This window comes from Dendropsophus ebraccatus (genome assembly GCF_027789765.1).
Source record: "Dendropsophus ebraccatus isolate aDenEbr1 chromosome 6 unlocalized genomic scaffold, aDenEbr1.pat SUPER_6_unloc_1, whole genome shotgun sequence".
Classification (NCBI taxonomy): Eukaryota; Metazoa; Chordata; class Amphibia; order Anura; family Hylidae; genus Dendropsophus; species Dendropsophus ebraccatus.
In genome coordinates this window covers 626,257-639,654 of record NW_027208415.1, presented here as the reverse complement: position 1 = coordinate 639,654, position 13,398 = coordinate 626,257, and the positions used below count along the sequence as shown (strand labels likewise).

The following is a 13,398-nucleotide window of genomic DNA, read 5'->3' as shown; positions in this document are numbered from 1 at the left end:
CAGCAAAGAGTTTGTATGTTCTCTCTGTGTGTTGGGTTCCTCCGGGTACTCCAGTTTCCTCCCACCCCCAAAAGGTGAATTTAGATTGTGATCCCTACTGGGGACATTAAGCAATAACTGGCAAAACTATGTAAAGTGCTGGGGAACCTGTTTGCGATATACAAATAAAAGTTATTATTTATAACAAAGCTGTACTTGGTGTATCCAGGTCCAGTCTCCTGAAGCTTTTTAGTCTTGTGCTGTATTATCTTAAGTATTACCCTTAACCATACCTAATGTCATTAACCACCTCATCATCCCTACCCAACCCCAGCTGACAGAGGAAGCAGACACACAAGGGAAGAAAAAAAACTACTTCCAATATTTTTCCCATCTAACGACAATCGCTCTTAACTTTTCTTCACCAGCTTTTTAAAATATTTTTGTTAGGCCATAATAAAAATCTCAATTTCGCATAATGAACAATCAAGCTGCAAAAAACAGCTTATAGATTACCATCCTCATACACTCACCGGCCACTTTATTAGGTACACCATGCTAGTAATGGGTGGTCTTCTGCTGCTGTAGCCCATCTGCCTCAAAGTTCGACATACTGTGCGTTCAGAGATGCTCTTCTGCCTACCTTGGTTGTAACGGTTGGCTATTTGAGTCACTGTTGCCTTTCTGTCAGCTTGAACCAGTCTGCCCATTCTCCTCTGACCTCTGGCATCAACAAGGCATTTTCGCCCACAGAACTGCCGCTCACTGGATGTTTTTTCTTTTTCGGACCATTCTCTGTAAACCCTAGAGATGGTTGTGCGTGAAAATCCCAGTAGATCAGCAGTTTCTGAAATACTCAGACCAGCCCTTCTGGCACCAACAACCATGCCACGTTCAAAGGCACTCAAATCACCTTTCTTCCCCATACTGATGCTCTGTTTGAACTGCAGGAGATTGTCTTGACCATGTCTACATGCCTAAATGCACTGAGTTGCCGCCATGTGATTGGCTGATTAGAAATTAAGTGGTAACGTGCAGTTGGACAGGTGTACCTAATAAAGTGGCCGGTGAGTGTATGTTTGGCCAGATGTTGATCGTTAAACACCCCCAATAGAGCGCATTCATATTCCTCCCCAAACGTGAATTCAAATGTGTGTCATAACTAGTGATGAGCGAGCATGCTCGTCCGAGCTTTGTACTCTATGGTACTCGTTACTCGGATGAGCATCTCGCGATACTCAAGAAAATCTCATCATACGTTTGTTGTAAGTTTGGGCGCTATTTCTCATAAACATGCAGGAGACTCTTTAGTACATCCTGTGATCACATGGGACCCATACATGTCGATAGCAGCGATTGGTTGGCCAGATCAGATTACCATGCCATATTAAAAGCGCAGCCAGCAGTGCTCGGCTCACATGCATGCTGAAAGAGATTAGGGACAGAGCTGCTGCTGGTCAGGGAGAGCGTCAGTGTAGGATCTAGCGTTCCAGTAGGCAGGGAATACTAGCAATACAAACAAACAACCCTTTTAAGGGCTTCAAATCGTGTTTTCAATAGTATTACTACAGACTGCTGGCTGGGACTTGTAGTGCTGCTACCACGATTTCACCAGCATACTGTGGTGATCGGCTGCTGGCAGAAAGGGGACATTACTAAGGTCACATTAGGTGTTTCATTCAGACGCCTAAGAGGTGCTCAGTGTACTCGGATTGTATCCCACAGCCCCCCAAAACTAGTGGGACCACAAGTATTTTTCCTGATTTCTGTATTTCAAACGCAAGGCATATATAAGTTCCATACTGTACAGTGTCCATAAAATGGTGAAACCCAGGCGTAAGGGTCGAGGGCGTGGGCGTGGTGTTCCAAGCGATGCCGTTGGCAGAGACCGTGATTCAGGGCAGGGTGACACAGCAGCACCTGTTGAGGAGGTAGCAGTGGCACACCGCAGACGTCCACTCCCTAGCTTCTTTGCCCAACTTATGGGGTCTCATGGTAGACCGATATTGAAACCGCAGCAGTGTGAACAGTTGATCACGTGGATAGCGGATATGTCCAGTAACTTATCCACCACCCAGTCTTCCACCCAGTCCACCCACGCTACCCAAGGGAGTGGAACCCTTGCTTCATTAGCAACCGGAACAGTCGATCTGTCCCGATGCCCAAACTATGCAGCTCACGCAGTCAGTGGGTGATGAGAGTGGGGACTTGCAAGCGTGGTTGGAAGAGGTGTCTGATGATGACAATGAGACCCGATTGTCAGACAGTGAGGTTGTTGTCATGGATGTAACTCAAAGTGAGGAGGAGAGTGAGGAATTGGAGTAAGAGCTGGTGGATGAGGACGAGGTGACTGACCCAAGCTGGGTGGATAAGCCTAGTGAAGACCGTGCTTCTGAGGGGGAGGCAAGTTCACCCACAGGACCGGTTGGAAGAGGAAGAGGGGTGGGCAGAGGGAGAAACAGGGGCAGAGCGAGTAAATCAGCAACTGTTTCACGGAGTCAAACTCCCGTGGCCAGGGCTAGATGTTCCCAAGTCTGGAGGTTTTTTAAAGAAAGTGCGGATGACTAACGGACTGTAGTGTGTAACGTGTGCCATGCCAGAATCAGCAGGGGAGCCACCACTACCAGCATGCACAGGCATATGAGTGCTAAACACCCCTCTCCAGTACCAGTGGAACCAAGGCCGTTCAGTTACTGCAAGTCACACCCCTGCTCCTTCCCCTGTGTCACGTGCTTGCTGTCAGTCCCCCCACTCAGTCACAAGCGCCTCCCGCCCAACACCCACCCCTTCACCTCCACTATGCTCCACACCCTCCAGCAAGGTGTCCAAGCGCAGCGTTCAACTGTCCCTACAACAGAACTTTGAACGGAATAAATACACTGCCAATAACCCACATGCACAAGCCCTAAATGTGCAAATAGGGAAACTGCTGAGCCTGGAGATGCTGCCCTATCGGCTGGTAGTGACTGTCCCTCGCTACTCTGTCCCCAGCCGCCATTACTTTTCACGGTGTGCCGTCCCAGCCCTACACCAGCACATGTCTGATAACATCATCCGTGCCCTGATCAACGCGGTCAGTGACAAAGTCCACCAAACCACGGACACATGGACAAGTGCTGGCGGGCAGGGACACTTTATCTCCCTAACAGCACATTGGGTTAACTTGGTGGAGGCTGGGACAGAGTCTGACCCTGGTCCCGCTCATTTGCTGCCCACACAGAGGATTGCGGGGCCTACCTCGGTCGCGGTCTCTCATGATTTGTATACTTCTTCCTCCAAAACCTACCTTCTTCTTTTTATTCTTCCTTCCTTCTCCTTCTCCATTTGGTATCGCTAGGTGCATGAGCACTGCTGAGCTTAGGCGACAATACATACACCGCCCAGGAGCTGGTGCAGGGCATCACAGCGCAGACCGATCTTTGGCTCGCTCCACGAAACCTCAAACCAGGCATGGTTGTGTGTGACAATGGGCGGAACCTGGTGGCAGGTCTGCAACTCTGACCCCTCACACATGTGCCATGCCTGACCCACGTGTTCAACCTAGTGGTGCATCGGGTTCCTTAAAACCTACCCAAATTTGGCTGACTTGCTCACCAAGGTGCGGCGCATCTGTTCGCATTTCCGCAAGTCAACCACAGACGTGGCCATCCTTAGGGCAGTGCATAGGCGTTTGCAATTGCCAGCTCACCGACTGCCGTGCGACGTGCCCATGCAGTGGAATTCCACCTTCCACATGGTAGCGAGGGTTTACCAACAACGCAGAGCCATTGTGGAATGCCAGATGTCTACCTCGGCAAGAAGGGGTAGTCAGGTCAGTCAGCTTCCTCAAATCTAAAATGAGGAGTGGACGTGGATGTCTGCTATCTGTCAGGTACTGGGCCCCTTTGAGGAGTCAACACAGATGGTCAGCGGCGATGCCGCCATTATCAGCCTCGCTATCCTGCTGCTGTGTCTGCTTTAAACTTCCCTGCTCAGACTGAAGTCTGAGACTTTGCTTTCGTCTCAGAAGACTGGGAAAGAACATCCGCTGCTAGATATCCAGACCACCCTCACGTCTTTTTCTCCGCATGAAGTAGAGAAGGAGGAAGAGAAGCAGACTGCTGCCGGGACTCATACTCAATCCTTAGCTGTTGAGCATGTATGGCCTGAAGAGGAGGAATTAGTGAAGAAGGAAATTGAGAGTCAGCCAATTGAGGAGAGGGAATTCTTGCGTGTTGGGACCCTGGTGCACATGGCTGACTTTTTATGTTAGGCTGTCTTTCCCGTGACCCTTGGGTTAAATTTTTTTTTGAAAACTCCAATTACTGGCTGTTAACCCTTCTGAACCCTCGGTACAAGCAGAACTTGCCCACTCTCATTCCTGCCGAGGAATGCAGTATGAGAGTGAATCAATATCAACAGGTCCTGGTGCAGAAGCCTAAAATTTACTTCCCATCTGACACCACTGGCGCCAGAGGACGTAGTTCTGTGTGCCAAAAAGCGGGGGAGAGGAGGGGTGGAACAGGCAGCTTGTCAAGGGGCAGGGGAACACTCTCCAAGGCCTTTGACAGTTTCATGGCACCGCAGCAAGACTATTTCGCCCGTCTCCAGTCTAGACAGAGCTTCATCACTCTTAATGGTTCTCTGTGTGCTTGATGCCATGCAGTGTCTGGCCTAATTTTTTGGAGGCTCACTTGCTTCCTCAGTCACTTTTAATGGTTCTCTGTGTGCTCACTGCCATACTGTGTCTGGTATAATTTTTGGAAGACTCACTGGCTGCCACTTCTACCTTGTTCACTCTGTCCTCACCCTCATGCTGTGTCAGGCTAAATTTTGGGGTGGTTTATCATATGCTACCTCTGTTTTAATGGTTCCCTGTGTTCTGACTGCCGTGCTGTGTCAGGCTGAGTTTTTGGGTGGTCCATATGCATACCTCTGTTTTAACCAGGCTGTTGGACAGAATTAGGCGTAATGGTGCCATTAGGCAGCTTCAGAAGCATGCATACATGCTGCCCCTGCTGTTTCCTGTCCATTTCCGTTGTTTCCATCAATTTCTGAGGTTGACAGGTTTTCACACGACCTTCCCTCTACCGAACTTGGGTCCCCTGCAAAAATGCTCAAGTTTCCCATTGACTTCAATGGGGTTCGTTACTCGAAACAAGCACTCTAGTATCGGGAAATACTCGTCTCGAGTAACGAGCACCCGAGCATTTTAGTACTTGCTCATCACTAGTCACAACCTTAAAGGGGTATTCCCCCCAAGAGCTAAAAAATGTAATGCTCCCAAACCTAGCTGGCCTTACTCACTAAGCCCCCCTGAGTATTTTGAGCCGTCTCCCATCTTTCTAGCTGCTGCCGTTCCTGAGTTACAAGTTTTTCTAAAAGCCGATCTATATCCAAGATAGGAAACTACATTTCCTATCATGCAATGCTTATGCCTGATGATGGTGAAGTAGCAGAGCTGAGACAATGAAGGAGATCAAGACTGTGTAGCAGAGCTAAGATGGCGGTGTCTGTGTAGCAAAGCTGAGTTTGCGGTGACTGTGTAGCAGAGCTGAGTTGGCGGTGACTGTGTAGCAGAACTGAGTTGGTGGTGACTGTGTAGCAGAGCTGAGTTGGCGGTGACGCGGGCGATCGCGCGCGGGGGGGGGGGGGGGGGGAGGGGTGCCGCGGGTGAGTGCGGAGGAGGCTATGCCGCGGGTGAGTGAGGGATGACAGGTGATGGGGGGGGGGGCGGTTGGTTGTGGGGCGGGGGGGCTGTGTGCTGCGGGTGAGTGCTGGACACAGGGGGTGAGCTCTGGGCTGGGGGTGACCGGGTGGCTGCTGTTAGAGAGGGAGACAGTGACAGCTGCGCTGATGACTGTCTTCCTCTCTAACAGCAGCCACCGCCGTCAGTGTTCTCAGTCACTTCACTGTGCTGGGACTGAGGACATGTGATGCCGACACAGAGGGTGGGGGCCAGGAGCAGGGAGCCAGGAGCAGGGAGCGTGTCGGGTTGGACTGAGGTCTGATGATTCTATGCAATCTGTGGGGGTAAATGCAGCTGAATAAAAACAAAACTGTGCAGAATCCATAATAACTGTATATTGGAAAGATGGAAAGCTACGGGTGGGCAGCGTATTAATGCAAAAATAATTTTGGGGGGAATACCCCTTTAAACACTATTTTCCAAAAAGTACATACTATGTCACTACGAGATCGGCATCTAATCCAATCCAATAAATTTTCCTTTCGCCACTTCCTAATATCATTAACAACATAATATAAGCGATGAGTGGAAAAGAATTTAGTTACTTTGTTTATTATCCGTGATATATTTGTATTTAAATAAACTTTAGCCCAAAACTCATGTTTCGTCCCTATAACCTTTTCCCATTTCCTCTGAGTGAATAACAAACTTACTCCCTTGTGCTTCCCCAAAAAACTTACACAGTTTAGCAGTCTTCCCTCGTATCTTACTTGACATTTCAACCATTCATTCAATACACTCCAACCTCTTAATTTCCCAACCGTCCTCCCCTTCTGTTGCTCTAATTGCATTCTTTAACCCCTTGAAGACCCAACCCAAAATGACCCAGAGGACTGCGTCAATTTTCATTTTTGCGTTTTAGTTTTTTTCCTTCTCCCCTTTTAAGAGCTCTAGCACTTTCATTTTTCTATCTACAGGGCCATGTGAGGGCTTGTCTTTTTCAGTAGTTGTACTTTTGTAATGGCGTCTTTCATTTTACCATAAAATGTATGACAGAACCCCCAAAGTTTTATTTATGAAAATATAAATTGGTGTAGTCGTAAAAAAAAAGAATGCAATATGGTAACCTTTGGGGGATTCCTGTGTCTACGTAATACACTATATGGTAAAAGCGACATGATACCATTATTTTTTAGGTCAGTCCGAACACCACCATATGCAGGTTTACAGAGATTTTCTAATGTCGTATGTTCTTATTTTCTATAACATCCTTTTTTTTTTTTGCAATTATTAATAAAATGGGCCTATTGTGATGCTTATAACTGTTTTAGTTTTTCACCTACGGGGCTGTATGGGGTGCAATATTTTCCGCCATGATCTCTAGTTTTTATTAATAAAAAATTATCAAAACATCTGATCTACACAAATATGGTATTAACACTTTTTTTTATGTATGATGTAACAAAAAATCTGTAATCCTGGCGCTTTTTTTCCCTCTTGCCGCAAGGAATGACAATTGTTGTATTTTAATAGATCGCACAATTACGCATGCTATGGTATATAATATGTTAATTTATTTAAATATTTTTATGTTTTCTTTATCAAATGGGAAAGGGGGGTGATTTAAACTTTTATTGGGGGAGGGGCTTTGCAGTATTAAAGCGGCACTATCAGCAGGTTCTTCCCAGAGAACTGGCTGATATGCCGTATTAGCTATGTGTGTCAGTAATACATGGCTTCCTGCGCATGCGCAAACCCCCCGAGGTCACCGCCGATCCTCCCGGAGGTCCCTCAAGACGTAAGTATAAAGTCTATCTTACACTTACATCCTGAGGGACCTCTGGGAGGATCGGCGGTGGCCCGGGGGAGGTTCGCGCATGTGCGTGAATCAGCCTGTGCTTCCCTGTGCAGCAGCCTGTGCTTCCCTGTGTAGCCGCAGTGTATACAGCCCACTATGCAGTTATGAATATGCATAGTGGGCTGAACAGGAGGGGGTGGGTCGCGGCGTTGCTCTCCGGCCCTGAGCAATGCCCTAAATGCGCTTATGCAGGTAATTTGCATAAGAGCATTTAGTGATTTAACAAACCATGCGGGGGCGGAGAGAGCTAAAAGTAGTGGCTATGTATTACTGAGATACATAGCTACTACGGCAAATCAGCAGGTTCTCTGGGAAGAACCTGCTGATATTGCCGCTTTAAACCTTTTTTTTTATTTACACTTTTTAAGTCCCCTTGGGGGACTTTTACATACAGTTATTACATTACATACACAGTACAATGCTATGCCATATGCCTGTGACAGACTTAACCAGAGCGCCAATCAGACCGCACAGAGTAAGGTGAGAGACCTTTGGCGGTCCGTTACATTGATTGGGACCCCCGCAGTCACCTGCCCCTGTCACTTACACTTAAACTATGTGATTGTGGCGTTTAAGGGGTTAATGACAGGCTGCAGTTTGCCATTGAAGGGGTTATCCAGCGCTACAAAAACATGGCCACTTTTCTCCTACTGTTGTCTCCAGTTTCGGTGGGGTTTTGAAACTCCGTTCCATTGAAGTAAATGGAGCTTAATTGCAAACCGCACCTGAACTGGAGACAACAGTAGGGGGAAAAGGTTTTTGTAGCGCTGGATAACCCCTTTAATGGTGAGATCCCGGCTTCTCACTTCAGCCGGTCCCCACCTGCTATAAAGCGTGCTTTATAGCACAGGACGTACCTGTACGCCCAGGGGCGTCTGGGGACAGGCAGCCAGGGCGTACAGGTATGTTCTAGATCACCTAGGGGTTAACTGGAGGTATCTCAAATGGCACGCTAAAAAATTTGCCCTTTAGGACAGTTCCTCATAAAATTTAAGTTTATTATTTTCAAAAAATTGGTCAACATACAGTAACCCTCTTCTAGCCAAGTATTCTGGATCCAAAACCTTCCCTACTTCAGGGTATCGGCTATTACGCCACATTGGAGTAAAACTTAATGGTCCATCCAACCAATCGTTTTTCCTTACTACAGACCAGGCTCTTATCAACATTCTGTATATTCTATTCTTATGATATTTAACTAATACTTTAATCTCCAATAATTCAAAGATGTTGAACACCAGCCAATTCTGTTCTTTAACCCATCTAGTGAAAAAATCCACCTCTTTCCAACTCACCAACCAAGCAAGAATATTGGCAATGTAGTACTTAAAAATATGAGGCAGCGCCAAACCTCCTTTAGCTTTGGGAGTGTCAGCATTTTTAGCTTCAGATGTACCCTCTTCCTGTTTCAAAACAGCTCATTGAATAACCCTTCGAACCTCCCAAACCACTTCTTACTAATGTATACTAGGGACACCTCAAAAACATAGTTTAACTGGGGCAGCCAAATCATTCCAACCCTATCTGCCCTGGAGAGAGGAAGTCTGCTCCAAATTGTCCCCTGCTGCTTCATCTCATCTACCCAAGGGGCTATATTCAACTCCTTATATCTATTCAAATACCCCAATATCCATATACCCAAGAACTTAAAAGAACCCTCTGGACCTACGATCTTGAGATCCATCTGTGATCAAAGCCTTATACTTGGGTCCAACAGCAGCAATACCTACTTTTCCCAGTTGATCTTAATACCGGAAAACAGTCCGAACCTCTCAGCTTCTGCTGTGGCCAACTCGAACCCAGCTTCAGTATTGCCTAGGAACAGCAATAAGTCGTCAGCATACAAAACCAACTTGTCCCCTCTTCCTCCAGCCCCGAACCCCTCCAAGTCCACATTTTTCTTAATACTCCTCGCCAAAGGCTCAATGGCCAGGGTAAAGAGTAGCGGGGGAGAGAGGACAGCCCTGTTTCATTCCTATTTCCAGGGAAAAGCGATCTGAGGTCTGACCATTAAGGGAAATACATGCTCTAAGCTTACAATAGATAATCTTCCGCCACTGTAAAAAAAACAAAAACTCACCAATACCATATTCTTTCAATACTCTCCAAAGGAAGGGCCACTCCACACTGTCAAATGCCTTAGCAGCATCTAATGACCGTATGGAGTGGCCCCCACCTTCCTTTCCAATCTGAATGTTCGCATGCACCCGCCTAATATTATCAAAGGTGGTCCTGCCAGGTACAAAACAACATTGTTGTTTTCCAACCAGATCATGACTTTTTATCAGTCTATTAGCTAGTAGTTTGGATAGCACTTTCATATCTGAGTTGATAAGCGATATGGGCCTATAGAACTCGGCTCCACTAAGTCCTTTTCAGCTTTCGGGATCAAAACAGTCTCTGCCTCCTACATAGTCTGCTAGTCGTTCTTTTCTGTAGGACTTATAAAGCACCTCACAAAAAATGACCCATCAGTTGATCAACCAACCGACAAACTTCTGCTGGGAGCACATCGGGCTCCGGCGTCTTCCCTGCAGACATACCTTTTAAGAGTCAACAAAAGCTCCTGCACCTCAATAGGACTGTCTAACCACTGCTTTTGGCTGTCTAGGAGTTTTGGCATTTCAAGCAGAGAGAAATATTCATCCAATACTAGCCCCTCCTGCCACCTAGTACTATATAACTCCTTATAGAACTTATAAAAACACTGAATACAGCCAATAATCGTTCTGTGGGCCTTAAGTTAGACATCTTAACATCTCTCATCTCAGCAGAAATCAGTTCTACTTTGTTCTCTAGTATCTTAATCTTCTGCTCAGTCACAGTAACCCGCTGCAATGTTTCATTGGACTAGTTAACTGCAGCCAATATCTTGGTCAAAGTTGGTTCCTCACCCTTAACCCTTCAACGAATATTAACTATCATGCTACCAAACCATCCCCTCTCAGAATTGCAATTCCCAGTAAAAAAAAAAGCTGGCAAACACAATATCCCCGCACGTTTAGTAGGTAGATTGTAAAACACCCAGTCCAAATAGTCCCAGGCACAGAGCTTGCTTATAGATAGCCCCAACTCCTCCCAAAAAACTAATGTCTCCAAACTTCTGTCGCTTCCAAGATAAACTTGTCCACTGCTAGTCCCCGACGTAAAGGCTACTTCCTGCTTCTGCATCCAGCTCTACCTCCGTCCTCCTGGCTGGCCGTGCTGTCCCGCTCGCCGACTGTAACAGCTCCACCGCTCTTTTGATCCTCAGTCACCACCGTCTCCTGACACTAGAGCGCCTCTCCTCAGTCCGAGCTTTTGCTGCCACGCCTCCTCGTACCTCCGCAAACACAGGGCCCGTTACTCTTTTCCTCAGACTCCACTCAGCCTGCTTCTTCTTGCCTGCAACACAACCGCAGACCCAGGACTATCTGCTCCAAGTCCCCAGCATTCCGCCTCTCCCCTTCAGCTGCTGCGTGGCCATGGGTCTAACACCGCTCAGCTTGACGTCCTCATGTCATTACGTGAGCACACCCTGCTAGTCTTGTGCTGGTTGAATAAAAAGAGAATAAACACATGAAGTCCCGACCAGTACAGAGTCTCATGGCATACAACTGCCTTCTCTGTGCGCACAAATGACCTGGGAAACATGGAACAACTTGTGTCTAGTTTTTTTCTTCCAAAGAGACTAAACACAGGAAGTCCTGTTTTTCCCAACTATAAAAAAAAAAAAAAAAAAAAAGTAAATTGCAAACATGCTTACTGTTGATTTTAGATTTCGAAAGTTATAACAACATTTTAAAGGGAATCAGGAGTATTTTGCACATAACGCTGCTATAATAGAGCTGCTAAAATGTTCTATGTTCCGTCTTATGTTTGGGTATATCAAAGAAAACTTTTCTATTCTGGCACTTGGTGCAGGTAAAGAGCCGTGACTAGTCATCTAGACGGTGTCTGGTCTGGCCGGCCGCCCTCTGCCGCGTCATCAGCTGCTCAGCCGCGATTGGCTGAGCACAGTTATGCTCAGCCAATCGCGGCTGAGTAGCTGATGATGCGGCAGAGGGCAGCCGATGATGCGGCAGAGGGCAGCCGGCACTAGGGACGGTCGGAGCTGTTCGTCCGTCCGTCCGAAGATGACGTCATGGCACAAGATGGCGGACGGGGGTCGGCTAGAGGCAGGTATGTATAGAACACTACACTTCCGGGTCTGGTGTGGGTGGGGGGGAAACACGGGGAAGGGGGCGATTCACTAACATAACATACATTACAAGGCTGGGTTCACACTACGTATATTTCAGTCAGTATATGTATATTTCAGTCAGTATTGCAACCAAAACCAGGAGTGGATTAAAAACACAGAAAGGATCTGTTCACACAATGTTGAAATTGAGTGGATGGTGTTATATTGAAATAATGGCAGTTATTTACTGTTATATGGCGGCCATCCACCCAAATTCACCATTGTGTGGACGGAGCCTTTCTGTGTTTTTAATCCACTCCTGGTTTTGGTTGCAATACTGACTGAAATAAAGTGACTGAAATATACATAGTGTGAACCCAGCCCAAAGTTGTATAACTTTGTAATGTGTGTTATTTAGTGAATAATTGTTTAGCACCGCACTACCCCTTTAAACATGAGGAGGAAAAAACAAAAGTGCAAAAATGAAAACTGGCCCCATCATTAAAGGGTTAAGCCTATTTATTCTGGCACCTGTAAAGCTTCTGGCTGTCTGATTCACATCATCACAGCCTTTGACACATCTGTTTGTTTTTATTTTGCAGGAGGAAGAGGAAATGTAAACTTGTCCCAGAGCACTGTGAGGCAGTCAATCGCCCAATCATTCATGACCGCGTGGCTAAACCGTGATCCCACGAAAGGACAGCTAGAAATAACCAACCTTTTACCCAATCCAACCCTATCTGTAAACAGCCTGGATATTTTAGGAGAATATCTGGTCTGTGGCACTGATGCAGAGTCTCTCTATGTTCTCAAGCAACCACTTGCCTGAGCTGCAAAGAACTGAACTTTCAGAAGGGCTAGGTAGTTTATAAGGAAAGCATTGGTGCTATAGAGACAGAATGCACTAGTCAATGTTAACATTTTTATGTCATTATATTACTTTAGTACTGCAATAGTACTATGATATTCTAATATCAAATAAATTATGTTACAAATGACTCGGCTGTTAACTTGTTTGATCACAAAAGTTGTTTGTTTGTTTTTTTTAACAATGAAATGGCTTTTTTACAATTAGGGAACCTGTCCCTTATTTCATGTTGCCTGAGCCATGGGCAGTATGAAACAGGAGCAAGGCTGTATTTTCACACATACATATAAATGTGATGCTCTCTCTCAATGGCTGTGTCATTATAGGGCTTGAAAAAGCACTATATTTTAATCCGTATTCTTCTCCTTCCCGAACTGCTTTGTGCACAGACTCCGTTCCAACTGCGTTTCGAAGCCCTCGGCGGTGACAGGTGTGCTATCTATTTTTGGTTTTGATTGGATCTGTCGTTTTTAAGAAATTTACATTTAAAGACCCCTAATTTCCCATAGAAAATAATGGCCAATTGGAAATAATAGCCACACTCTATAAACGATAACAGCACATATGCAAATAGCTGAAATATAGCAGCCAATAGAAATTCTAAGGTCCTGTCAGTCAATGTATCACAACATCCACACAGTCACATGTCCACTATTGGCCAGTAGAAGATGGAAGGTCCTTAACGATTTTGACTCGCTGACATGAGTAAGATTGTCATGGTAACCGAGCAATGATCTTTACCATTATAAGGACCCAAGTCGCTCTTAAAGGGACGGGACCCAAGTCGCTCTTAACCCCTTAAAGACAGAGCCAATTTAGATTTTTGCACTTCGGTTTTTTTCCTCCTTGTGTTTAAAAGGCCA

At 46.1% G+C, this 13,398-nt stretch overlaps 1 protein-coding gene across 1 annotated transcript in view; it reads left to right on the top strand.

Moving 5' to 3' along the window:
- The window catches only part of NUP43 (nucleoporin 43), a 208,158-nt gene extending 195,493 nt beyond the window's left edge, over window positions 1-12,665 (top strand). Inside the window, exon 8 of the mRNA XM_069955648.1 lies at window positions 12,270-12,665. Coding sequence (XP_069811749.1) covers window positions 12,270-12,496 — 227 coding nt within the window. The 3' untranslated portion in view covers window positions 12,497-12,665. The remainder of the gene's footprint in view (window positions 1-12,269) is intronic.
- The last annotated feature ends 733 nt before the right edge of the window (window positions 12,666-13,398 follow it).